This window comes from Odocoileus virginianus, unplaced genomic scaffold (assembly GCF_023699985.2).
Source record: "Odocoileus virginianus isolate 20LAN1187 ecotype Illinois unplaced genomic scaffold, Ovbor_1.2 Unplaced_Scaffold_12, whole genome shotgun sequence".
Taxonomy (NCBI): domain Eukaryota; kingdom Metazoa; phylum Chordata; class Mammalia; order Artiodactyla; family Cervidae; genus Odocoileus; species Odocoileus virginianus.
Genome location: NW_027224274.1, coordinates 1,282,108 through 1,309,977, shown reverse-complemented (window position 1 = coordinate 1,309,977; position 27,870 = coordinate 1,282,108). Strand labels below are relative to the sequence as shown.

Here is a 27,870-nt window from a genome sequence, read left to right as displayed (position 1 = left end):
CCTTAACTGGTATAAAGATATAATAATAAAAGTCACCCCCATCCCATATTGTAAGATAGGACTCCTGAATGATTTAATAAATATCCCTGAAGACTGCTGGCAAAACAGATTGATGACAGTCTAGAAGGAGATCTCGCGTGATCCCAATGTGCATTTTAAACAGTTATTAGAATGAAGGCATGGAGGGCATGTTTATCATTTTTATGAAGGAGGTAAGGTAGAAGGGGAGGTTGGGGAATCACTAATGTATTGAATGGTAAAGTTGAGACTTGGAAAAGCTTCTGTTAGGCTGTAAGAACAGGCTATATTTACCAAAAGCTTTCATAGGAATTTGTACAACTATCCTTATGCTTTAAGAATGCTACAAGAAAAGAGAGACATGACTTAATAGCAGTTTTAGAAGGCTTTACAGGTTTCAGTTGATATAAACAATAATTTGAGTTCATTGTATGACATATCCACCCACATTGCAAGCTCAGCAGGCATCAGTGAAGGCCCAGTGCCTAGAACAAGAGTAATGAGGGGCCCACTCTACTCCATATGGGTCATTCCAAACCTGAAATGTCTTATTCCACACTGACACAAATTCCTTAGGAATAAAGCTAATAAATCCAAGTTTGACCTGAAGAGAGTAGATCATATAGTAATGAAACATGGAAAGGTGTTTGTCTGATGATTGAAAGATCCAGACTAGACAGGAAAAGGAAAAAAAAAAAAAAAAAACTTCAGTGAAGAATATAATAGTGATTTTCTTTAAAATTTTTGTATTAAAGACCTAATTCAAATATTTATTATTTATCCTAGTATGTCACAGTAGGAATACTGAATGCCTGTTACAGAGAGTTATCCTTTGCCCTAACATGGAAAAGAATTTTCAGAAAATTAGAATGACCTAAATATGGAGTGAGAGATGTGTTTGTATTCTCTCTGTCCAAGATACTGGAGCTCTCTGTCACTGGAACTATCTGGCAGATTCTGAAAGATGGATTGTCCAGAATCAAGGATGTTGTAAAGGGAATTCTCAAATGACTTGTGGTCGTTTCCCACACTGAGATTCTACTTCTTTCTGATTCATTCATCTTAGCCGTGTTCGTTTTCTCCTTTCTTCCCCATTACCCCTATTGTTTTATTTTTCCTCCTTCTGATGCTCAGGTTGGTGGAAAGCAGAAATGCACTGCTGGCAACCCACTCCAGTCTTCTTGCCTGGAGACTCCCCATGGACAGAGGAGCCTGGCGGGCTACAGTCAGAGGGGCTGCGGACAGCCGGGCACGACTGAGCGACGAAGCACAGCACACAAGTGCGCTTCGCGTTTGCAAAGCGGGACAGCCGTTAGAGCCTTTGTTTCCCACCCACCCCCCAATCCTTGCACATGCTCAGAAAATGTCTCCACAAGCGCAGGGTACCTCACTGCTCGGTCTGACTTCTGTAATATGGGGACAGTGGTGCTTGTCCCTGACGTGACTTGAGCGTGGGTGAATATGAGAGGCAAAGGAAACATACTAAATCCAGCACATCTAAACTTAAAAACAAAAAACAGCCAAACCACTGCTGTTACGTCACCACCTGCTGTGTTTTCTTCTCAGGGAAAGTCCTGGTCAGCAGTGAAATGGGCATCAGCCGCTCGGCCGTGCTGGTAGTAGCCTACCTGATGATCTTCCACAACATGGCCGTCCTGGAGGCCTTGATGACTGTGCGCAAGAAGCGGGCCATCTACCCCAACGACGGCTTCCTGAGGCAGCTGCGGGAGCTCAACGAGAAGCTGATGGAGGAGCGAGAGGAGGACTTCGGCAGGGAGTGGGGGGAGGGGGAGGCGGAGGAGGACGGGGACGCCGGGGGCACGGCGGCGGCCAGAGTGCGCAGCCTCACCGTGGAGGAGGAGGACGACGCTGCCAGTCAGCTGGGTGGCTCCTCCTGGGGGAGGGCCAGCCAGGCCTCCGAGCCCCTCACCCTTACCCACGAGGAGGAGGAGGAGAAGCTCTACGAGGCGTGGAAAGGCGGGCAGAGCCCCGCCACGGGCAAGGTCCCGCGGCGCGAGGACGGCAGGTTCTCAGCCTCCTCTCGTCAAGGTGAGGAGCCCGAAGATGAGGACGTGGAGCGAATCATCCGGGAGTGGCAGAGCCGAAATGAGAGGTACCAGGCAGAAGGGCACCGGAGGTGGGGTAGGGAGGAGGAGGAGAGGAGGCGAGCGATGGCGGCTCCTTCGTGAGGAGACGGCGGAGGCACACGCTGAGCGAGAGCAGCACCTCCGAGAGTGTGAGCAGCCATGACATCCGGGTCCTGAAGCAGCAGCTGGAGATGAGCAGCCAGAAGCGAGGCGGGAGACGCCGCTCTGACTCCGTGTCCACGGAGAGCTCCTGGGACATGTGGAACCAGCGGCTGCAGGAGATTGAGAAGGAGGCTTCCCGGAAGTACCACTCCAGGAACAAGAGAGAGGAGGTGGATGCCAGTTCGGAGGTGGGGAGCAGGGTGCGGGAGGATGACGAGGAGAGTGTGGCCTCCGAGGCCAGCTCCTTCTATAACTTCTGCAGCAGAAACAAGGACAAACTCACTGCCCTGGAAAGGTGGAAGATCAAGAGAATCCAGTTTGGATTTCACAAGAAGGACTCAGAGGCAGGAGATGGCAGCAGTGAGCAAGGTGCGGAGGAGGTGGAGGGAGAGAAGAAAAGCCTCTCTGATGTCAATCTGTCTGCCTACCAGGCCTGGAAGCTGAAACACCAGAAGAAGGTGGGCAGTGAGAACAAGGAGGAGGTGGTGGAGCTCAGCAAGGGAGAGGACCTGGCCTTGGTCAAGAAGAGGCAGCGGAGGCTGGAGCTGCTGGAGAGAAGCAGGCAGACCCTGGAGGAGAGCCAGTCCATGGGGAGCTGGGAGGCAGACAGCTCAGCTGCCAGTGGGAGCATCCCCCTGTCTGCATTCTGGCCAGCAGCCCCCTCAGTCAGCGCTGATGGGGACACAGCATCAGTGCTCAGCACCCAGAGCCACAGCTCCCTTCCCTCTCAGGCCCTGAGCAAAGTAGGCAGATGCTTGGCTTCCACCCCCACCACACCTCTACCTAACCTGCTTGTGGGGCCTGGAGACGCAATTTCCATTGCCAGCATACAGAACTGGATTGCCAACGTAGTCAGTGAAACTCTTGCCCAGAAGCAAAATGAAATGCTGTTGTCGTCCCGCCCACCATCCGTTGTAAGCATGAAGGTGGCACCAGTAGGCAGCTGCCTAGGAGATGACCAAGGCTCCATGCTCAGTGGACAGAGCAGTTCCTCTCTGGGGGGCTACCTGCTGCCTCCAGGCCAGGCAAGACCCAGCTCTGAGACCCAGTCTGTGTTGTCCTCCCATACCATGAGTAGCACAAGAGCTGACGGTGCTGGGAGCAAAGTGAAGGGGACCAGCAAGCCTATCTATAGCCTCTTTGCTGACAATATCGACCTAAAGGAGCTTGGCCGGAAGGAGAAGGAGATGCAAACAGAGCTGAGGGAGAAGATGTCCGAGTACAAAATGGAGAAGCTGGCCTCCGACAACAAACGCAGCTCCCTTTTCAAGAAGAAGAAGGTCAAGGAAGATGAGGATGAGGATGATGACGTGGGTGATAGGGATGAGGACACTGACAGCGCCATAGGGAGCTTCCGGTATTCTTCCCGCAGTAATTCCCAGAAACCTGACACAGACACCTCCTCCCTGGCTGTCTCCGATGGCTGTGGAAGCGGCAGCAGAGCCGGCAGAGAGATGGATAACAGTATTAATAAGTGGCTCAGTGGCCTCAGGACAGAGGAAAAATCTCCTCCCCAAAGTGATTGGTCTGGAAGCTCCAGGGAAAAGTACACCAGGTCTTCCCTGCTTCGGGAGACAGAGTCTAAGTCTTCCAGTTACAAGTTCTCCAAATCCCGGTCACAGGAACAGGACACCTCCTCCTACCACGAGACCAACAGCAACTCGGTAAAAAGCACTTCACGGTTCTCTGCTTCCTCCACCAGGGAAGGCAGAGAGATGCACACATTCTCCAGGTCCATGTTTAGTGAGACCTCAAGCTCCCGAGAGGAAAGCCCAGAGCCCTATTTTTTCCGCCGGACCCCCGAGCCCTCTGAAGAAGAGGCCCCAGAACCACGGCGTCCAAATGGGGCCAGATCCAGGGACTGGGAAGATGTGGAAGAGTCATCCCAGTCAGACTTTTCTGAATTTGGAGCCAAGAGGAAATTCACCCAGAGTTTCGTGAGATCTGAAGAGGAGGGAGAGAAAGAGAGGATGGAAAAGAGAGAAGAAGGGAGGTTTGCTTCAGGGCGGCGGTCCCGGTATTGGAGAAGCACTGACAGGGAGGAGGAGGAGGAAATGGATGATGAAGCCGTCATTGCTGCCTGGAGACGCCGGCAAGAAGAAACCAGGACAAAGCTGCAGAGAAGAAGGGAGGATTAAGCTGGGCAAAGTGAATCTGGGAGAGACAGAACACAGGGAGAAGCCTTACAACTTAGCACAGGGCTCAAGACACACATAGCCGCAGCCCACCAAAGGACAAGGATGGGGAAAGGATCATATGGGGGGCAGAAGCGAAATGAGTCATACCAGGCAGAAAGGCACCAGAGGTGGGGTAGGGAGGAAACAGAGAAGAAGAAGAGCCATAAATGTGAGGTCCAAATGAGGGACCAACTGACACCATTTCTGTTGCCCAATGCTTCTAAACTTGGATGCTTCACTTATATGTTTGATTTTTTTCATCACAGACTAGAGGTGAGCTTACAAAGGCACTGTAGTTTGTTGGAGACTCCAACTTATTCCAGGAAGGCTGTGAGTACAGGACATGGTTCTATATGTAAAGGTTTCATAATGAGACCCAAGAAATCTATCCTGTGGCAAGTCTCACCTCTCCCAGCAATGTTGAGTTCTGGTTGTTTCTTTTGAATGTTTTGGATCTCCATTAAATTGATATGTTGTCAAATATTTCTTCTTCATTCTGGTCACTTTTAACTCTTTGGATATTAGTGGAAACCCACTTTAAGAGACACAGATGTGTTACCAAGAGCCACCCTCACCTTGTGCTACAAAATCTGTCTCCAGACAAGACCAATATCACCTTATATAAGAAATAGTAATATATAAAATATTATTTTAAAATAATATTTATTATTATAAAAATAATAACCAAGTATTTAGTTTAGGATACAGTGCAATGGGAAGCCATGGGTCTCCTGCAATGCAGGCAGATTACCATCTTAGCCAGCAGGGAAGCCCCAGGCAAGGGGAAGATGCGAGGGGGACTCTTGAGAGTAACAGATGGAACTCAAGAGAGAAAGGTTTTATAGTGGTGAGCTAAAGGTAGAGAGTCCCTCTGGAATGGAAGGGGTTAAAAGCAAACCACCATGAGGGAGAGAAGAAAAGAAGCCCAGTACAAGGAGATGGAGATGTATTTTATGAGGTCTTGGGGTCATCCTTGCTTTTCGTTCCTTTGAGGATCACTGGACAATGCTGTGGGCAGTCCATTTGCTCCTTCTCTGACTCTGGATGGGCTAGGTTGGTAAGATTTCTTATGTGTTGTTCCCAAGGATTTCCAGCCTTCCAAACACAGGGTGAATTGCCAAAGCAAGAGACATGTTTTGGGCACCTATTTCAAACATTGGGGAACTCATTTCTATAGTCCCTTTCAACCTGCAGCGTCTTGCAGGATTCAAAAACAGGCATGTATCTAATTCATGAGATACAGTTGGGAGGGCAGAAGAGGAATGAGGGATCCACCAATGTTATGTATAGTAAGTGATCATTAATCATGCGATCATTTTTCCTAGAAACTGAGTTTTATAGGACGTGGACATGATGCGTCTTTTCTACATGGATTATTAACATTACACATTTCAGTGAGCGTGAATACACCAAGGCAAAAGGAACAGACTTGAGCTCAAACCCAGACTTGCACATTAGCTGCTGTCAAAATAACTGAATTAATTTGCTCACCTTCCTTCTAACACATCAGCCTGCAGTTCAGTCACTGATGGTGCTCATCTCGCCTGCACTAGCTGAGGGAGAATGAGGCCTTAAAACAAACACAGCTCAGCCTTTGCCCCATTTCCCCCTCTCCTTCTTCCTTTGCTCACTTTACTTTCGTCAGCCTTAGTCCCTACTTTCTGTGCTCAACAGGTCGTTGTCATCATCTAAGATGGCACTATCCTCACAGGCAAGAAGGCTGGTTGTGGCTCATTTTACCTTCTGGGCAAGCTCAAAGCTTCCTCTCTTATTTTACCCCTATAGGAAAGTTTCTGACACAGGCACAGACAATCAGTTGAGCATCCATTCTAGAAGACTGATCTTCTAGAGAAGATTGAAAATATCCCTGGGACAACAGCTCTCTTTTTCTTTTTCTGATCTTCTTACCTTGAATTATCTTGCAAACTGACCATCAATATTTAGAGACCTAAGTTCAAGTACTAAATTAACTGACAGGCCAGCTGAGCAGCTGCCCACAGTGCCTGTTCATAAGGATCCAATTAACACAGATCTCTCTACACATGTCTTTTTTACTAACCTAGGTGGAAAATAAATAAATTGATCTCAATAATGTCGAGAAATTTTTTAAAACTTTCTAGTCGGTCCTAACAAAAAGAAGCATGTTAAAGCATCTCGGTTTGAAGAGCCATGTAGTCTTTCTCCAAACCTGAATTTGAGCCTGGTGAACACATACTAAAGAGATGACCTAGTCTGCTTTTAGTTGAGCTCCTAGGCTAGAAAGACAGCAGTGGCCCTCATAGTCCGTATGCAGACTGCCTCAGAGGAGGAAACCCAAGAGGAGTCAAGGTCAAGACCTGCAGAAAGGCTTTTACTTCTTATGTCTCCAAGGATGCCTCTGTCAGGATCCTGTGTTCAGGGAGGTGTCCACCTGAGAGCAGGATGCTGAATTCACCTTATTCCTGGAGTCCAGATTGTATTTTGGTAAATCACATCAATGAAAACTTTATATGAGTTATAATGAGCTTGAAGGAATAGATCAGGTTTGAAGTGTTAGGATCCCAAGTGTGACTTATGAATTAGACCCAGTCTAGGATGATGGGGTGGACTTCAGCCTTCCAGTCTCTGAATGACATGAAAAGGTATGTATTATGTCAGTAAAGGTCTCAGAAGATGGCACACCCAAAATGGATGATGAGAGTTCAGTGGGGGAACTATTTACAGAGGCATGGGCAAACAGGAACAGTAAAGCACCCAGGTACTAGAATAGTGGGGTACTGATCCCATCTTGGGACTGAGGGGGCAAAGTGAGGGAGCTATTTGTAGAGCCCAGCAAGACCCATAACCTTAGGAGGAGGGCCACCTAGCAACCTGGCAGGGGAGTGAGGAGAATGAATACCCTGACCTCTCTCTCCTCCTAAATATTGATCTCATGCTAGTAACTTTTTTTAGCCAAACCTAAGTGTGATCCAGCAGGTGGGAAAACCCAGTAGTTTGGAGAACAAAAGGCGAATTGGGAGGGCGAGCAGAGTTACCAGCGCAGGTGTTAATACACTTACATGGACAGGCGATCTCAGCAGCGCCTTTCTGATGGTGTGCTTTTAAATGACGGGACAACATGCACTGACCCACTGCTGAGAACTGAGAAATGACCCGAACAGGGTTTTAGCTACACAAGACCAGCGAATAGACTCAGTGATTTAGTTTTACAGCAAAGAAAAAGAGGGGACAGATCTGAATGAATGTGTCATCTACTTTTAAGTTATACAAAGAGCTCACTGAGAGACTTGCATGATATGGAGAGAATAGTAGAACAGAAAGGGGCCCCACAAGAGTGGAAATCCTGCACAAGATTTGGAGGTAGGTGGGAAGAGACAGAGAATGCATTTTTTTAACCTCCAAGGCCTGGAGGGGAAATGAAGTCATGGAGTCTGTGAAGAACAAGGTGGAGCTGAAGTACCCCAGCAAGAAACAGGAGACACACCCAAATTAGGTAATTCAAAAGGAGTCATTTACAGAGATGCAGGCAGAATGGAGAAGTATAGTGTGCACCCTGGAGTTAAGGGTTAGGTCCCTGGGCCTGAAGAGTCTAGAGCAGATGGACGATATCCAAGAATAAGGGCACGGTTTCAGGCTGGTACACCAGTTATCCTGTGATATATTGTTGACCTTAGGTTATGAAGACTCTGATTTTAGTGTTGGGAAAATTACCAGAAGAGGGCATATGAATTTCTCTGGATTCCCTGAAACCTTTATTCCTGGTGTTATTAGTGAATGACAATTAAATAACTTCTTGCCACAACCTGCCTAATACACGCTAAACAGAATTGCCCTTGTGAGAAGAATCTTGAATAAAAATTTACACCTAGCCTTGGGATCATCTACCATTTTAAAGCACTGTCTATTTTCTGCGTCGGCTCCTGTGGCTATGCAGGATGCCTTCCATCTCTTTCAGGTACCAACTAGAAACCACCTCCCCATCCCTGCCACACACAGACTCAAAAATACATTTCATGTAAAACCTTTAAGTCATATCATCCCCCAAAATATCTGCCAAATTTAGTGTAAATCTATCCATGTGCTTGTGAAGGTAGTTACCAACATAGCTTATTTCTGTAGGTTCCAAACACCAGTACTGTCATTTTTGGACATCATGGCCCCACCTAGCAGCTGTGAGCATCTGTGCACACAGACCAGCTGCCGCAGCAACTGAGCCATCCCATTCCAGCCATTTGGTCACCGCGATCCCAGGTGGACACGGCCTCTCAGAGTGGGCAGAAGAGCCACTTGATTTAGCTCTATCTGTGTCTAGGTTCCTGGAGACAGAAGCTGGATTCAACTTTGGTGGAAACCCAGAGGAGTGGCCATAACCAATAATTCAATTCAATTTAGCTCTGTTTGGTTAGGGTTAGAGTGAATGCCAGCCTTGTACAAACACTGCCCCAGGGCACTGTTCTATTATGATCATTCTACATGAAGTCATGGAAAACAGAGTCAGTCTCAAGTAATAGAGAGTCCTAAATCCCTCAGGAGAAAGGTTTATTGAAAAATTGCCCAGGTTAGAGAACAATCAAGGTCCCTGGGCCTGAGCTTAGCAGCATGCCAGGCAGCCAGGAAGAGCAGCAGCCTCTGAATCTTAAAGCTCACAGCCTCTCCCTCGTCCCTCACTGAGCCAGGTGAGTCTGCTCTTCACATGTGTTTTCTTCATTTTGTGGTCGCCACCACGTCCCCAAATCAGGACTCTGCCTGGCAATTGCAGCCCCATTTCCTTTCCATCTAGTCTAGAACTAAATTAATCTTCAAGTTCACAATTCTGGTTCTTTATATCCTGCTGCTTAAAAAGTCGAATGGCTCCCTATTGCTTGTGAAAGGAAGTTTAAATTTCTTTCCTTGACATTTGAGAGCCACCTTCCCCTCCACTTCAGCCCTACCTACCTCTCCCTTCGTGTACCACACTTCCGCCTCTGTGAGGACAGCACACCCTTGTGCCCTTTCTCAGGCTTTCCTCTCTGCCTCAGGGTGCCCCATCCCACCCCACCCTGCTATCTCCATGCTCAGACGCTGCCATCCTCTGAGATTCTCCTCTATCAAAACTCTTCCAGCCACCCTGACCACATGAATCTCTTCCTCCTCTGAAATCACCCAGTATTTTGTTTGTGCCTGTCTTTGGCACTTACTACACTCTGCTTTTTATTATAGGAATTTGGTACTTAAGGTTAAGAATGTCTACCTTACTTAAGGACTAATAGTACATAAGGATTATTGTGGAGTTATAATCAAATAAGGTATTATTTTAATATGCCTAGACAGTCCATGGTATACAATAGAACTTGGTGAGTAAATTATACATTGGTATATGTAATTCTATAATAATAACAACACATTATTATTGTTATAGTTATCATTATAATAAACACAATGTGGTGAAGTGGTTAAGCACACAACTTTGGAATCTGACTGGAAAACCACCAACTTATTACATATTTACCATATTCCAAGCACTATGCTAAGAGCTTCAAGCATGGATTATCTACTTTATTCTCTTCAAAAAAGTTAAACTTTATTTATTTACTTCAGTTTTTAAACATGTGTTGTGTTAAACACTATGCTGGGCACTGAGAATTCAGCAGAAGTCAAAACAGATGATAATTTGCCCTCAAGGAGCTAATAATTTTATTGAGGGAGATAGATGGTAAAAAGGGAATTTAGAATATAGTTTATATATTTATTATCTGTTTGCTTATTTATCTGTCACTCTCTCCCTACTGGGCTTCCCTCATAGCTCAGTTGGTAAAGAATCTGCCTGCAATGCAGAAAACACTGGATTGACTCCTGGGTCGGGAAGATCTACTGGAGGACGGATAGGCTGCCCACTCCAGTATTCTTGGGCTTCCCTTGTGGCTCAGCTGGTAAAGAATCCTGCTGCAATGCAGGAGACCTGTGTTCGATTCCCAGGTTGGGAAGATCCCCTGGAGAAGCGAAAGGCTACCCACTCCAGTATTCTGGCCTGGAGAATTCCATGGACTATGTAGTCCATGGGGTTGCAAAGAGCCAGACACGACTCTTTTACTTTCACTTTCACTCTCTCTCCCTACTAGAGTGTGAGTTCCATGGGGTAGTTGTTTCCTGTTGTATCCCCAGCACTAGAAGCCAAGCCTAGCAAAAAGGGGACTCTCGACAGACAGTTATTGTGGCTAAAAATAATAGTGCTCTGAAAGATGGTGGTGGGGTGTGTGGTGTTACCTTAGACATGATGCTTAGGGAAATATTTCTCTGATGTTTCAAATAAACTGATAGGGACACTGATGCTCAGAGAGGTAAAATAATAAATTACCCAAGGCCACATGGCTGCTCTACGTCAAATTCAAAATTCAAATTGAGATCTGGTTTGAGAGCCCACATACCTTGCAGGATAGATGACATCTCTAAACAGCTCAGGACAGTGCCTGGCACACAACAATTGTTGTGTAAATATCTCTTACATCTTCTACTAAATTATTAGTCTTTAAATCAATTTGTTTTAAAAGTGTGGAATTATTGATTGACTAGTGAGTTAATGATTCAGCATGAATCATTTTTAGGACCCAAAGATGCCAATTTGTTTCTGTTTAGTGACACTTTTCCCTCTTTCCCCCCTTTCTCCACCCACCTCTGATGAGTGGGCAAGTTGTTTAGGGGGTGATGGGAGAGATAGCATCACAGGAAACTGGAGGTTGGAGGGAATTCCAGGCATCTCTGGGAGGCAGAGCGGCTCAACCAGCTGCTTGGAAGAGCATCCCTTCTCACATGGACTGCTGGGCCAGAGTTGCTGGAAGCATTTCTCTCCAAGTCACAGTAACTCTGCCAATGCTTCAGTGGAGCCCAGTCTTGACAAATGTCCACACTGTCCAAGCCAGAGCAGAGGCCGGGGAGGGAGGCTGGGAGGCTGGGAGGCAGGAGGAAAGCCTTCAGAGTAGTAACTGCTCCTGGCCCTGCTCTGTGCCAGCTGCCACCAGCCTGCTGTGACCTCGTTCGCATGGGGCTGCTAAGAGCTGTCTGGGGAGAACAAGGCATTCCTGAAAGGAACACAGAGCAACAAAGGCCCCCGTAGCAGGCAAAAGGGCAGATCGCAGGCGTGACTCACTGCCCTTTGCTGGACGTTGAGACCCTGTGGCTTGAATGGATCATTGCCTTATTAGCATTTCTCAAAGAAGAAGAAAATGTAAACAAGCGCTCAGACAGGAAGCAGCGTGATGGCTTCCTGTTCCCCTCTCTCCCCACCGGCACCATTGCCCCAGAGAATACAGAGCAAGAAAGTCCCCAGAGTTGTGTTGCTCTTCCTTAGGAAGTCCATTTTGGGAAGCTGGCTGACCACCTCTCAGCTCCATTCCATTCAGCCGACTGACCAACATAACCATTCCACCAAGCTAGTGTTAATATCCCTCTTTTACAGATGGGAAAATTTGGCTGAGAGGAATTAAGTGATGTGCTCAGGATCACAGTGTAAGGAAACAGGGATTCGAACCTAGATTTGTCTGATTTTAAAGCCACTTTTTTCTACCACACCATTTTCCTTTAAAAAGATCTATGCCCAGGGAGGAATTAAAAGCACAATTGCAGAAAAATCTGAAATCAAATTATAGGCTGCTGACAGATTGACCATCCAGAAGATACAGTCCCTGAACAAAGCCCAAGCTCAGACTGGCCTTCCTCCATCCAGCATTAGCCTGCTCACTAATAATCAGTCCAGTGAGAAAGAGTTCCAGGAAGATGACAAGCCCAGAACCCCCAGGGACCGCTGTTAAATAGGAGCTTTACTTAAAGGATGGTATGTTCAAAGAGGTTGAGATTTCAACACGCTTTCTCTTCTGACTCCCAGGAGAGAAGCTTTCATTCCAGGGAGTCACAATATTTGTGCATCTTTCAGACAGCTTTCTCTTTTTAAAGCTGCACAGTATAGGCAGTTGTGGAGCTCTCGGTTTATTACAAAGGCTGCTGGGAGAGATGCAGAGAGCTGGAGGGTGTGTGTGAGAGAGAGAGGAAACGAGGGCAGAGACAGAGAAACAGGAACAGACAAAGAGATATCAGGCAAATCACTCCTCCTCTCGGTCCCTTAAACAGAAGTAACATGCCCCGTCTTTGATGGCAGTGGACTCAAGATGAATGAGGATTTCAGTTACTGAAAAAGTCCCGCTAAAACCAAGTTCCTCTACTGAGTTTACGATTCCAACACCTGTTCCCCTCCAGATTGAGGAGTATCACAAAAGTGGGGGTTGAAATGGAGCAGGACCGTGCGGTGCCCTCTAGCCTACAAAGCCTCTACATGTCCCGTGTTTCTTGTTTGCAGGGAAAAGGCTACAGCCTTCCTGACCTTCCCTGAGTTCCAAACGGCAGATTCAGTTACTAATTAGGGAAGAGAGGGAATGCAGAAACAGAGGAGCTGTCAGGGAACAGTCATGTAGGATAAAGCAATGTTCTCCTTGAGGGGTATATGTAAGACCAATGGATCAAACCTGTGCTCCCTGCAATGGAAGTGTGGATTCTTAACCACTGGACCACCAGGGAAGTCCCAACAGTACCGTTTTAAGCAAAGTTTCAATCAATATATCTCTACTGGAGTTTTTCTACTGGAGCTAAGCCTTCCCCCCGACCCAGGTGGGAGGCTGTAACTTCAGGCTGAGCACAAGTACTTAGACCTCCAGATTGGTTGGATTCAGATGGCTGATAATTGAGATGTGACCCCATTACCTTATCACCAACCAAACAGAAGAAGGTCACACAGCCTGCAGCCCTTCTCCCCCAGATTTTGTCTAAACACTTCTCTGAGAGCTTCCCTAGTGGTTCAGTGGTAAAGAATCCACCTGCCAATGCAGGAGACACGGGTTCAATCCCTGATCTGGGAAGACTCCCACATGCCACAGAGCAACTAAGCCCATGTGCCACAACTACTGAGCCTGTGCTCTAGAGCCTACGCGTCCCAGCTACTGAGCCCACACGCCTAGAGGCCATGCTCCACGGGAAAGACACCACAATGAGAAGCCCCAGCACCGCAATGACGAGTAGCCCCTGCTCTCCACAACTAGAGACGACCCTCACAGCAGCAAAGACCCAGCATAGCCCAAACTACATAAATAAATAAAATCATTTTTTAAAAACCCTCCCCTGGAACTGTTAAGGAGTTTGAGCTTTTTGAACAAGAGCCGCCCGTTCTCCTTGCTTGGGCCTTGCAATAAACCTTTCTCTTCTCCAAATTCCAATGTTTTACTTTGTTTGCCCTCACTGTGCGTCAGGCACCCAAACCCAGGATCAACAACGGTATGAGCAAAATTCAGCCAAATAGGTTTAATGGTAGACAAACATTATATTTATTAATCAACAATACTTGGGACCTGCTATAAAAGATCCCTCTAGTTGATTTCATCCTTTCATTCCTTCTTTCATTCCACAAGCACATATGGAGTTTTTATTAGGGGACAAGAATTTTTCTGGGTGCTGGAAATGGAAAGATGAATGAAACACAATGTCTTTCTCTGAAGAGTTTGAATACAGTCCAGCAGATTCTCTAATGAAAGGCACTCCAGAGCCCAGAGGCTACTTTGGCTTGAAATCCCAGTGTTAGAATCTTTCCTTTGAGTTAAGGCACCAGCTACAGTTAAAGTGTCTGTGAATTAAGGGTAGCTCAGTGGCATGGATTAGCTAGTGTCCCTTTGAAATGAGACAGACACTGAGAAAGAAAGTTTTGATGGAGGAATATCAAAAGGTCCAAGAGCCTAAAAATTGTCAGTGGAATAACAAAGGACACGTGAGGCCATTTACAAATCAAAAAGAGCACCTCTTTCCACCTTTCTTCTCTGTTGTTTTATGTTTCTTAAGATACACACATCTTTTCACACAATGCAGTGAATCACAAGAAGTGAGCACAGCCCTCTTTCTGTTTTTTTAAAGTCTGTGTGTGTCAGCAGTTTAGTCAAGCCAATCAATGCTTTTTATTTCATCATGAAAATTGTGAAGTTTTAGGCAATAGTGTTTCCTGGACACAACAATATTGCTTCCAATGTGATTTCAAACTGGATGATTTTTTAAATTGCATTTATTATTATAAATAATTTCACCACCCCATGACAATAAACAATATAAATCAGGTACTCTAAACTCTGGTCTTGCAGCCCTGATCTTCAGTGAAATCCCAGCTTTTTGTTGTTGTTGTTGAGTCTACAGTCTCTTTTTCTTCAATTTGTATTGGAGGATAATTGATTTACAGTGTTGTGTTAGTTTCAGGTGTACAAGAAAATGAACCAACTATACATTCATGTATGTATACACTCTTTTTAGATTCTTTTCCCATACAGGCCACTACACAGTATTGACTGGAGCCCCCCGTGCCACACTGGAGGTTCTTATTAGTCATCGATTTTATATATCACAGTGTATGTATATCAATCCCAATTTCCCAACTGATTCCTCCTTACCCCCTGGTAACCGTAAGTCTGTTTTCCACATATGCATCTCTATCTCTATTTTGTAAATAAGTTGATTTGTACCACTGTTTAAGATTCCACATATAAGCGATATTATGTGGTATTTGTCTTTCGTGTCTGATTTAAGCTCACCCAGTATGAGACTCTCTAGGTCCATCCATGCTGCTTCAAACGGCATTATTTTGTTCCTTGCATGTGCCACAGCTTCCTTGTCTATTCCTCTGCCGCTGGACATTTAGGTGGCTTCCATGTCCTGGCTATAAACAGTGCTACAGTGAACATTGTGGTGCATGTGTCTTTCGGAACCGTGGTTCTCCCTGGGTATGTGCCCAGGAGTGGGATTGCTGGATCATATGTTAGCTCTATTTTTAGTTTTTTAAGGAAACTCTGTACTGTTCTCCATAGTGGCTATACCAATTTACATTCAGGTAAAGCAAGGGAGAGTACGTTAGCTCCAGAGTCAAGCTGAAATGTTTTTTAAGGCTAGTTTTGCCAGTCTAGATGTGTGACCTAGCAGGTAATTGAATTTCTCTAAATCTACTTCATCTGTGAAATGGGTGGAGTGGCTTGTCATGCCCTTCTCCACTTATGCCCTTCTCCACCCATTTTACCTGAAGTCGATTTAGAGAAATTCAATTACGCTTTACTTGACCTCACAATTACAAAATGCCCTAACAAATATGGCGTGGAATTTTAGAACTCCATGGGCTGTTTTGATTCTCATACTTTAACTATCATTCCCAGACCTCTAAATCAAAGACTGATAGCATAACAAACCCTGGACACATAATTTTTAATTGAATTGTCTATATATTGTTGTTTCTTCAGTTGAATGTCCTGACCATGTCTGGAGTTATTTTCTATGTTTGTTCCTTTTTCCTCTGAGGAGATATATTTGATCTGAGACCATCTGTTATTTTCTGTAACAATTTTCTCATTTGGCTTTGAGCTAGCTGCAGGAATCAGATGTGCTCCCTCAGGTTTGTTGGTTCACACCAAAAACATTATTAATACCTATTGCTTGAGAATGTTCTGGTAAAGTGAAAATGACCTTTCTTAGTAATGCCACTATCAGCTTTCCTAATTAAGTTGTTTGAGTACTATGATTTAGGTACTCTGAACAGATGGAAGAGAAATGGAGGCCTTGCTAATGCCATTCTGAAGCAGAGGTGCACCTCTTCACAGTGTCAGTAAAAGATCTGCATCTATTACAGACAATCAGTAATTCCATTGTGGAATTATGGGGACCTGCAGCTAAAGGATGTTGGTGAGTTAGTGAATACTGCAGACTTGCGCTATCCCTAGAGTAAAGGCACTGTTTAAAGGGGGATTAATTTCTCTGGTCTGAAAAAAAACATTGAGAATAATAGGAAAGCTCTCCACATCAAAAGTATTTTTTGTAAGACATTTAGTTTCCAGGTTAGAAAAGACAAAACTACACTCACTGATCAATTAGAGAGTAAATTAAAGAATTAAAAGAGTAGATAATGAAGTATAAACTGGAATGATACAGACCGTTATTTTTTTTAATTATTGAGATTTCCTTCTTCCATTACCAAAAAAGAAAAAAATAGAAAAGAAATTTTCAGTGAAGCAAGTTTGTAACATAAAGAAAAACATACACGAGAATTTCATACCACCTGGAGATAATCACTGTTTTGATATTTCTCTATGCATATATAAATATGTACTTTATATTTTCAAGATCACATTATACAGACTATTTTTAAACTTCAGTTAAGTTGCTCAGTCGTGTCCAACTCTTTATGACCCAATGGACCACAACATGCAAGACTTCCCTGTCCATCATCAACTCCCCAAGTTTAGTCAAACTCATGTCCATTGAGTTGGTGATGCCATCCAACCAGCTCATCCTCTGTCGCCCCCTTCTCCTCCTGCCTTCAATCTTTCACAGCATCAGGGTCTTTTCTAGTGAGTCAGTTCTTTGCATCAGGTTGCCAAAGTATTGGAGCTTTACCTTCAGCCTTAGTCCTTCCAAAGAATATTCACGACTGATTTCCTTTAGGATGGACTGGTTGGATCTCCTTGCAGTCCTAGAAACTCTCAAGACTCTTCTCCAACACTCTTCTCCAACACAGTTCAAAAGCATCAATTCTTTGGCACTCAGCCATCTTTATAGTCCAACTCTCACATCCATACATGACTATTGGAAAAACCATAGCTTTGACTAGATAGACCTTTGTTGGCAAAGTAATGTCTCTGCTTTTTAATATGCTATCTAGGTTGGTCATAACTTTTCTTCCAAGGAGTAAGCGTCTTTTAATTTCATGGCTGCAATCACCATCTGCAGTGATTTTGGAGCCCCCCAAAATAAAGTCTGTCACTGTTTCCACTGTTTCCCCATCTATTTGCCATAAGTGATGGGACCAGATGCCATGATCTTAGTTTTCTGAATGTTGAGCTTTAAGCCAACTTTTTCACTCTCCTCTTTCACTTTCATCAAGAGGTTCTTTAGTTCTTCTTTGCTTTAGTCATGAGGGTGGTGTTATCTGCATATCTGAGGTTATTGACATTTCTCCAAATGATATGATATTTCTCCCTATGATATAGATATTTCTCCATATCATATGATCCAGCAGAAGTTGGCAATTTGATCTCTGGTTCCTCTGTGTTTTCTAAATCGAGTTTGAACATCTGGAAATTCTCAGTTCACGTATTGCTGAGACCTGGCTTGGAGAATTTTGAGCATTACTTTGCTAGCATGTGAAATGAGTGCAATTGTGCAGTAGTTTGAACATTCTTTGGCATTGTCTTTCTTTGGGATTGAAATGAAAACTGACCTTTTCCAGTCCTGTGGCCACTGCTGAATTTTCCAAATTTGCTGACATATTGAGTGCAGCACTTTCACAGCATCATCTTTTAGGATTTGAAATAGCTCAGCTGGAATTCCATCACCTCTACTAGTTTTGTTCATAGTGATGCTTCCTAAAGCTCACTTGACTTAGCACTCCAAGATATCTGGTTCTAGATAAGTGACCACACCATCTCGGTTATCTGGATCATTAAGAGCTTTTTTTGTATAGTTCTTTTGTGTATTCTTGCCACCTCTTCTTAATATCTCCTGCCTCTGTTAGGTCCATACCATTTCTGTCCTTTATTGTGCCCATTTTTGCATGAAATGGTCCCTTCATATCTCTAATTTTCTTGAAGAGATCTCTAATCGTTCCCATTCTATTATTTTCCTCTATTGCTTTGCACTGATCACTGAGGAAGGCTTTCTTATCTCTCCTTGCTAGTCTTTGGAACAATGATATATCAGATGGATGTACCTTTCCTTTTCTCCTTTGCCTTTCATTTCTACTCTTTTCTCAGTTATTTGTAAGGCCTCCTCAGGCAACCATTTTGCCTTTTTGCCTTTTTTTTCTTGGGGATGGTCTTGATCACTGCCTCCTGTACAATGTCACAAAGACCTTTGTCCATAGTTCTTCAGGCACTCTGTCTATCAGATCTAATCCCTTGAATCTATTTCTCACTTCCACTGTATAATCATAAGGGATTTGATTTAGGTCATACCTGAATGGTCTAGTGGTTTTCCCTATTTTCTTCAATTAAGTCTGAGTTTGGCAATAAGGAGTTCATGATCTGAGCTACAGTCAGCTCCCACTCTCGTCTTTGCTGACTGCATAGAGCTTCTGCATTTTTGGCTGCAAAGAATATAATCAGTCTGATTTTGGTTTTGACCATCTGGTGATGTCTGTGTGTAGAGTCTTCTCTTCTCTTGTGTTGGAAGAGGGTATTTGCTATGACCAGTGCATTCTCTTGGCAAAACTCTGTTAGCCTTTGCCCTGCTTCATTTTGTACTCCAATGCCAAACTTGCCTGTTACTCTAGGTATCTCTTGACTTCCTACTTTTGCATTCCAATCCCCTATGATGAAAAGGACATCTTTTTTTGGTGTTAGTTCTAAAAGGTCTTGTAGGTCTTCATAGAACCATTCAGCTTCAGCTTCTTCGGCATTAGTGGTTGGGGCATAGACTTGGATTACTGTGATATTGAATGGTTTGTCTTGGAAACGAACAGAGATCATTCTGTCATTTTTGAGACTGTACCCAAGTACTGCATTTCAGACTCTTTTGTTGACTATGAGGGCTACTCCATTTCTTCTAAGGGATTCTTGCCCACAGTAATAGATATAATGGTCATCTGAATTAAATTTGCCCATTCCAGTCCATTTTAGTTCACTGATTCCTAAAATGTCGATGTTCACTCTTGCCATTAACATTTTTAAACTTAATATTCACTTAATAGTTTTCCCATATAAGATACTTTTAATAAATTTATAGTATTTTACTTTTTGATTTGGGGCTCATTTTGCAAATTTCTATGATTGATTAAATACTTATATTTTCTGGCTTTCCTATAATAAACACTATTGAGGTGAGTCACCTTATACATACCTGGTTGTGTATCTGTGTTGTTATTTCTTCAGAGTAAATTCCTGCACATACATACAGAAAAACCGAAAACTTCTTTGTAATATATTGCCAATTTGCCTTCTAGCACATCTGTATAAATTCATTATCAGCAATAGTGCCAAGTTCTCACATTCCCAGCTGTGCTGGTTATTATCAAATACGCGCACTTTTGCCGATACAGAATAATCATTTGAATTCTAATTAAAACTAAGATTATTAGATGCTTCCTGCTGCCAGGTACTGGGCTAATGCCTTACTAAGAGCTCATGTGAGTCCGCCATTTTTAGGTCCTCCATCAGCCCAACCAAGCAAGACCAACCTTCTAGTCCAAGCTATTCATTATCCATTGCTCTTAAAGAGACCAGGAACTAAAACAGCATTGCCTTTGATTCAGTCTTTCATCTGGTAATGCTCACGAGTCAGTGCTCTGGCCACCAGCTCTCTGTGCATTATCCCCAGGATGCTCTGTACTTCCTGGCTATACCTGCACACCCATTGCCCTCCCCTTCCAACCCACCCTCTTCAGGTGCTTTTTCTTTAGAGTTTCTGCTTTGAAATGTCTTTCTTATTTAGTAATTCATACATGCACATTTATATTTACGCATAGAGTTGTTCATTGTATTTCCTCACAACTCCTTGTGTTTTTAGAAGGTTGGTAATGATGTCCCTTTTTCATTCTTGACTTTAGTAATTTCTGTCTTTTTTTCATTTTTTTTTCTTGCTCAGTCTAGCTAAGATTTGTCACTTGTGTTGATTTTTATTCGAAGAACCAACTTTTTTATTGATTTTCTCTATTGTTTATTTTATTTCTTTTTTTAACTTTTTAAATGTTATATTGGAGTATAATTGATTCACAACACTGTGTTAGTTTCAGGTATACAGCAAAGTGATTTAGTTACACATATTCATATATTTCTTCTTTTTCAAATTTTTTTCCACATAGACTATTATAGAGTATTGAGTACAGTTGCCTGTGATATATAATAGATCCTTGTTGATTAACTGCTTTACATATAATAGTATGCATATGTCAATCCCAACCTCCCAATTCATCCACCTCGCCCATATCCCCCTTGGTATCCACAAGTCTGCCCTCTAAGTCTATGAGTCTATTTCTGTTTTGTAAATAAGTTCATTTGCATCATTTTTTAGATTCCACATATGTGATATCATATGATATTTGTCTTTCTCTGACTTACTTCACTTAGTATGATAATCTATAGGTCCATTCATGTTGCTGCAAATGACATTATTTCATTCTTTTTATGGCTGAGTAATATTCCATTGTGTATATGTACCACATCTTCTTTATCCATTCCTCTGTTGATGGACATTTAGGTTGCTTCCACATCCTGGCTATTGTAAACAGTGCTGCAATGAACACTGAGGTGCATGTATCTTTTCAAATTATGGTTTTCTCCACACATATGCCCAAGAGTAGGATTGCCTGATGAAATGATAGCTCTATTTTTAGCTTTTTAAGGAACTGTTCTCCATAGTGGCTGTACCAATTTACATTCCCACCAACAGTGTAAGAGGGTTCCCTTTTCTCCATACCCTCTCTAGCATTTATTGTTTGTAGACTTTTTGATGATGGCCATTCTGACCAGTGTGAGGTGATACCTCATTGTAGTTTTGATTTGCATTTCTCTGATGATTGGTGACACTAGACAACATTATCCTTGACTGTGGTAGATTAATTCAGCTGTACCCCAGACCCCTAGAGAATGCCTTTACTCATGCTCCCTTGGCAGGCTGCTGCAGAGTTGTGGTGCAGGAGCAGAATGTTCTTTGTGATAATTATCAGTGTGTGTTTATGTGCATGTGTGAAGCACTCAACTTACCTCTATTCAGTACCTGAGAGACTGCCCTAGAAGGCATGAAACTTAAAACATTCTGCAATTAAAGCAAAAATTGGCAATTTGGATATCAGCCAAAGGAAACTGATCTAATACTAACTAAAAATTTGATGTCAAGGCAGAGTTCAGAGTACTGAAGAACAGGTAGAACATTCCCCCAGCACGGGCAGGAATCACAGGATCCCATCCTAGATGCAGGGTTAAACTGCTGGGACCTAGAGCTGTCAATTACATCACACCTACCTCAAGTGAAGGACAGCTCTGAGCAGCTTCCCAAGTTTCATCTTGAAGGACATCAGAGAGTGTTCCTACTGATGCCAGAAAGCCAGGAAGCCAGAATTATCCAGCACTTTCTCTTACTCTTGGTCTTCTCTTTTGTTGCCTCCTAGTCTCTGAGTTAATATAGAGAGGAGAGAATAAAACTTCCTCAGAGTCACAAGCCTCTGATTGTCTTCTCCTCGTTCCTAGACTGAAACAAGTAGCTAGAGAGGGAAAAAAATCAGCATTCTACTCATAACCATCATAAGTATTTCAGTGAAAACCTCTGAGCAGCAATGTCAGTGTAGGCTGAAGAGTGCTGCTGAGACAGGAAGGGGACAGGGCACAATCTTTAAAAGAATGACAGCCACTGAAGTTATAACCAGACTGGTTATAACCAACCAGGTCCAAGATGGCATACAATTTACTTCCACTAGACATAGAGCCTTAGTATATGCTCATTGTAATACATCGACCTGTGATGAATGACCCATCCATAAGAACTGTAAGTTACAAGGCCAACAAAAAAAGAACAAAAAGTGGGCAGTGGCCAGATTCTTGAAAATCTCCACCCTTCCCCCAAACGGCTGGAATACTCTTCCTACTCGTTAGCCTATAAACTTAACCCAACCTTATAAAAACTGACAACCTCGTATGCTGGCACCTCTTGCCTTCTGAGACGGCCCAGACTCTGTCTGTGGAGTGTGCATCTCCCTGAAGAAGCCTCCTTTTGATTTCCTACAGCTTGCTCTTGAATTCTTTCCTGTCAGAAGCCAAGGCCCACACCTGGCGGCTGTCTCGGGGACTTGCCAGGCCTCAGGGAAGTCCCGGGATGTGACTGTCGTCTCACACCCCACTCTCCTTCCTGCCACACTGCAGTGTGGTCTGTGTGGATGGGAGGAGGAGAGGAACATCACTAAGACTCTGCCCATCTTTATTCAACCCCACAAAACGGAAATGGACGCTGTATTCCGGGAATGGAATGAATAACCCTGACTGGGGCAGTTCAGATAAGATGGATGTTCATCCATCTTATCCATAGCCCAGGAAAGATGTTACTCAAAATCATCTAGCTGGCTAATCTCTGATTATATATATATATATATCCCTGGAGAAGGAAATGGCAACCCACTCCAGTATTCTTGCCTGGAAAATCCCATGGACTGAGGATCCTGGTAGGCTACAGTCCATGGGGTTGCAAAGAGTTGGACACGACTGAGTGACTTCACTTCACTTCAATATATAGCCCAGTTCTATTTCCTCAATAATGGAAAAGATTGCCAATTGTCTGCCCACTATTCATTCTCTCCCCTTTTTCTTTATAATATAATTGTGATTTTGGGGGGAGAGGAGTGGTTAAATGTCCAGCCAAAAACTGAATTTCCCAACTTGTCTTACAGAGATTGGGTAACTCTATGACTAAGCTCTGGCTTCTAAAATATTGAACCTTCGGGGAAAGCCCCTTAAAAAAGATTGTTGAGTCAGTTGGGAGTCCCCATTGGCCTTCCCCTTGCTTTCCTTCCTGCAAAAAAAAACTGTGCATTCAATGTTTGGACATGCAATGTCCAAGTCGTGACCTTGAAGTGATCTGTGAATGGTAACCACACAATAAGTTTGGCTTCTAGAAGGAGTCAGAAGCATTAAAGGGTTCTGCAGAGACAGCAGATCAGCTTTAAACTGCCCATATCCAAACTTAATTTACATGAGAGAAAAATAAACTTCCATCTTTTTAAAGTCACTGCTATTCCAGAGCTCTGTTGCTAAGAGTGGAACAACTCCTAACACCTTATGTAATAGGCAGAATGTCCCTGGTTAGGTATATTTCCTTTTTCCAAGAAAAATTGGTAATACAGATTTATACATCAATCTCCTATTAAGTCTAGTTAGTAGGAAAAAAGCTCCCAAAGCCTCTGTACTTGCAGTAAATTTCTGGATCTTGTGCTGAATAGAGCATGAGATAATGTTACCTGAAACCCAGGTTCTCCTTTTGGTGGGTGTCAAGCCAAAAGACACAGTCAAACCAAAGAGTAGGAGTAGGAAGGACTTATTACTTATGGCAAATAAGAAACACCTGGGATCTTTCCCAAAGTAGTCTCTCAGAACAGCAAAATTTCAGAAGTTTTAAGCTAATACATGCATATTCATGAAGGGGCTTGGGTAGTCAACAGAGTCCAAGCTTCAGTTGATTGAAGTTAGGAGGGTCAGAAAAGGTCAACAGCATCATCCCTTAGGTTCCAACTGATCCGGAAATTGAGCACTTCAGGCTAATATTTGCCTGATGATAATCATTTGCTTATGCATTCTCTTGTTCCCTTAAGATCAGTAATTACTGAGATCTATTTAAGGGCAAACATTGTGGCCAGGCTTAGGACACAAAATGACTTGGGCCAAAAATGGTTTCTCTTACATCAGGAAAGCCTTGTCTGTTTCTCTTCCTCCAGGAAATCCCTACCCTGTTTGGTTAAAATAATAAAGAAATTCTACTTAGGAAAGCAATCAAGACGACAGGTCCTTGAATTTGGATTAGTTTTTAGATTAAGTGGTAGACAAGTTCTGTGAAAAGTTGAGAGATGAAATAGAATTAACTCATAAAGGTAGGCAAGTTCTAGGTGACTAAAGCAGGAGTTACTTCAGCATTCTCCATGCTAATCCAAATTGTCATCCACCCATCCCAACCATTTGGGATGGTTTATAAACCACAGTGAGCTTAAAATTCATTCATAGTCCCTAGTTTCAGGAGTTGGTAGCGTAGCTGTAAGCAGATAGGGTAGGGGGTCCCTGGAGAAAGAGAACCAGGAATGGCTTTCTTGATAGAAGAGAAGCCACTTTGGCCTAAGCCATTTTATACTATCAGCCTGGCCACAATGCTTGCCCTTGAATGGGTCTCAGTAATCAATGATTGTAGGGGAAATGAGGGAATCCAGGAACAAAGGAAAAGCAGTTAAGAAAAAATAGTTCAGCAATATAATGGAGTCTTAGTTCCTTGTCAAGAAATGTACATAACAATCTGACACTTTAACTTCCATAGGAAATAAGGCTCCCACCCAGGTGGAAAAGAGAATCATGATGTTGACCCTCCTGACATCAGTCAATGAAGGCTTGGACTCTGTAGACCTTTGCCCCAATTCAATGCTGAATTCTCCTCTGCTCAAACCCCTTCAGGAATATGCATGTGGTGGCTCAGACAGTAAAGAATCCACCTGCAATGCAGGAGACTGGGTTTGATCCCTGGGTGGGAAGATCCCCTGGAAGAGGGCATGGCAACCCACTCCAGTATTCTTGCCTGGAGAATCACCATGGATGGAGGAGCCTGGCAAGCTACAGTCCATGGGGTCGCAAGCAGTCAGACACAACTGAGAGACTAAGCACAGCTTAGCTTAAAACTCACCCAGTCTTGTTGTTCAGAGAGACTCTGCTTTGGGAAAGATTCCCAGTGTTACTTGCTACAAGTAATAATAAATCTTCCCTTCTCCCAATCTTTGACGTGGTTGTATTCTTTGACTTGACACCCACCAAGAGGCAAACCCCATTTTTTGGGTAATATAGCCACCACAAACTTTCCCAATGGGAAGCAAGTTTCATTTCCTGCCACCCAAAATGACCCTTTGTTGTGCCTGAAGTAACCTTGGGAGACCATAATGATCATTTCTAGGACTTGACTATTGTCCAGTATGCATAACCTGTGCTTGGTAAGTATTGATTCATTTCAGTCACTCAGTTGTATCCAACTCTTTGTGATCCCATGGACTGCAGCACACCAGGCCTCCCTGTCCATCACCAACTCCTGGATTTACTCAAACTCATGTCCATCAAGTTGGTGATGTCATCCAACCATCTCATCCTCTGTCGTCCCCTTCTCCTCCTGTCTTCAATCTTTCCCAGCATCAGGGTCTTCTCCAATAAGTCAATTCTTTGCATCAGATGGCCAAAGTATTGGACTTTCGGCTTCAGCATCAGTCCTTCCAATGAATATTCAGGACTGATTTCCTTTAGGATGGACTGGTTCGACCTCCTTGCAGTCCTAGGGACTCTAGAGAGTCTTCTACAATACCACAGTTCAAAAGCATCAGTTCTTCAGCACTCAGCTTTCTTTATAGTCCAACTCTCACATCCACACATGACTATTGGAAAAACCATAGCTTTGACTAGATGGGCCTTTGTTGGCAAAGTAATGTCTCTGCTTTTTAATATGCTGTCTAGTTTGGTCATAGCTTTTCTTCCAAGGAGCAATCGTCTTTTAATTTCATGGCTGCAGTCACCATCTGCAGTGATTTTGGAGCCTAAAAAAATAAAGTCTGTCACTATTTCCACTGTTTCCCCATCTATTTGCCATGAAGTGATGGGACCAGATGCCATGATCTTAGTTTTCTGAATGTTGAGCTTTAAGCCAACTTTTTCACTCTCCTCTTTCACTTTCATCAAGAAGCTGTTTAGTTCTTCTTCACTTTCTGCCATAAGGGTGGTGTCATCTGCATATCTGAGGTTATTGATATTTCCCCAAGCAATCTTGATTCCAGCTTGTGCTTCATCCAGCCCAGAATTCTGCCTGATGTACTTTGCATATAAGTTAAATAAGCAGGGTGACAATATACAGCCTTGATGTATTCCTTTCCCAGTTTGGAACCAGTCTGTTGTTCCATGTCTCGTTCTAACTGTTGCTTCTTGACCTGCATACAGACTTCTCAGGAGGCAGGTCAGGTGGTCTGGTATTCCCATCTCTTTAAGAATTTTCCACAGTTTGTTGTGATCCACACAGTCAAAGGCTTTGGCATAGTCAATAAAACAGAAGTAGATGTTTTTCTGGAACTCTTGCTTTTTCGATGATCCAGTGGATGTTGCCAATTTGATCTCTGGTTCCTCTGCCTTTTCTAAATCCAGCTTGAACATCTGGAAATTCACACTTTACGTACTGGTGAAGCCTGGTCTAGAGAATTTTGAGCATTATTTTGCTAGTGTGTGAGATGAGTGCAATTGTGCAGTAGTTTGAGCATTCTTTGGCATTGCCTTTCTTTGGAATTGGAATGAAAACTGACCTTTTCCAGTCCTGTGGCCACTGCTGAGTTTTCCAAATTTGCTGGCATATTGAGTGCAGCACTTTCACAGCATCATCTTTTAGGATTTGAAATAGCTCAACTGGAATTCCATCACCTCCACTAGCTTTGTTTGTAGTGACATTGATTGATTAATTAACAGGACAAAAAAGAATCACCAAAGTAAAAGTGGCCAGAATTTCCACTGGTGGGTGAAAAGGCTGAGGAAAGTGTATTTCAAAAGAAATAATTGAAGGCTATTCATTGTTGAGATTTATGTTTGTAGTTGATGGAAGGTAAGGGAAAAGTCCCATGTGAGAATATCCTGTGGCTCTGGCCCATGATGTCAGCTTTTGAAAGAAACAAGGAAGGAGGTGGGACTGAAGAAGTGAGACCACTGCTGACCACTTTCCCTGAGCCACAGGTTTGCCCAAGCCGTGGTTTGACCATGGTAGCCGTTTCTCTCCTGGATGACTCCTCCAAGCCAAATCCCCACTCTGCCCTGCTTTGCCTTGGCCCCCACCTCCCGGATCCTCTTGGTGCAGGGCCAGTCCCACTGATGTGTTCATTCAGGCCAGGAGAGGACTTGACCAGGATGTCCAGAGCACCGAGTGCCTGTGGCTCCCTCAAGTGGGAGAGTCAGGCCCAAGCTGACCCAGGCAGTGGCTGGCCCAGACCAACCCCAGAGAAACCTACTCTTCCAAAAACCTGTTGTCACGACACTTATTTTAACTACTGAGCACCACAGTTCTCTATGTGTTTGTGCAAGCTAAGCCACGTGCTTGGTCATTCTGTCATGTCTGACTCTGTGTGACCCTATGGGCTATAGCCCGCCAGGCTCCTCTGTCCATGGGATTCTCCAGGAAAGAATACTGGAGTGGGTTGCCATGCCCTCCTCCAGAGGGTCTTCCTGACCCAAGGACGCAAACTGTTACCTTGTTAATACCTACTCTCTGAAGTCAGTTCTCTCATTGTGCACATTCTGCATTTGAGGAACCAAACTTATACAGGTTAATTGGTTGCAGAGAAGAGGCCAATTCTGGCCCCATGTTGGAAATCATTTCTTTGACTTGCTTTTCATTGCTTTTGTTATTACAATCATACATAATGGCCTGCCTCAGAGGACCCTGCCCTCTGCCTGACTGTAAACTAAAGTGCCTTTGTTCAGCTCATAGAGAGATAATCTGACCAGCCCACCTGTGAATAGGTACAACAAAAAGAAGAGATTAATACGCTCCTTCCAAAGGCTGGCCATTCTTGGAGATGTTTTGCAAGACTGAAGACCCTTTCACTTCACTTCCCCACTGCCTCTCCTTCTCTACTCTGCCTTTGACTTTAGTTCCTCATTGCTTCTCTCTCTCTGACTCTATAAAAGAACCTGGCATCCAGACCTTGGGAAAGTGGTTAC

The 27,870-nt window shown here is 43.7% G+C and overlaps 2 protein-coding genes across 2 annotated transcripts in view; one reads left to right on the top strand and one right to left on the bottom strand.

Annotated features, from left to right (window-relative positions):
* Positions 1–2,593, bottom strand: part of GPA33 (glycoprotein A33) — a 114,119-nt gene extending 111,526 nt beyond the window's left edge. The window contains exon 1 of the mRNA XM_070462711.1: positions 1,647–2,593. The gene's annotated coding sequence lies outside the window, so the exon portion shown is untranslated. The remainder of the gene's footprint in view (positions 1–1,646) is intronic.
* The window catches only part of STYXL2 (serine/threonine/tyrosine interacting like 2), a 63,336-nt gene extending 58,409 nt beyond the window's left edge, over positions 1–4,927 (top strand). Inside the window, 2 exon segments of the mRNA XM_070462710.1 lie at positions 1,585–2,172; positions 2,175–4,927. Coding sequence (XP_070318811.1) covers positions 1,585–2,172; positions 2,175–4,405 — 2,819 coding nt within the window. The 3' untranslated portion in view covers positions 4,406–4,927.
* The last annotated feature ends 22,943 nt before the right edge of the window (positions 4,928–27,870 follow it).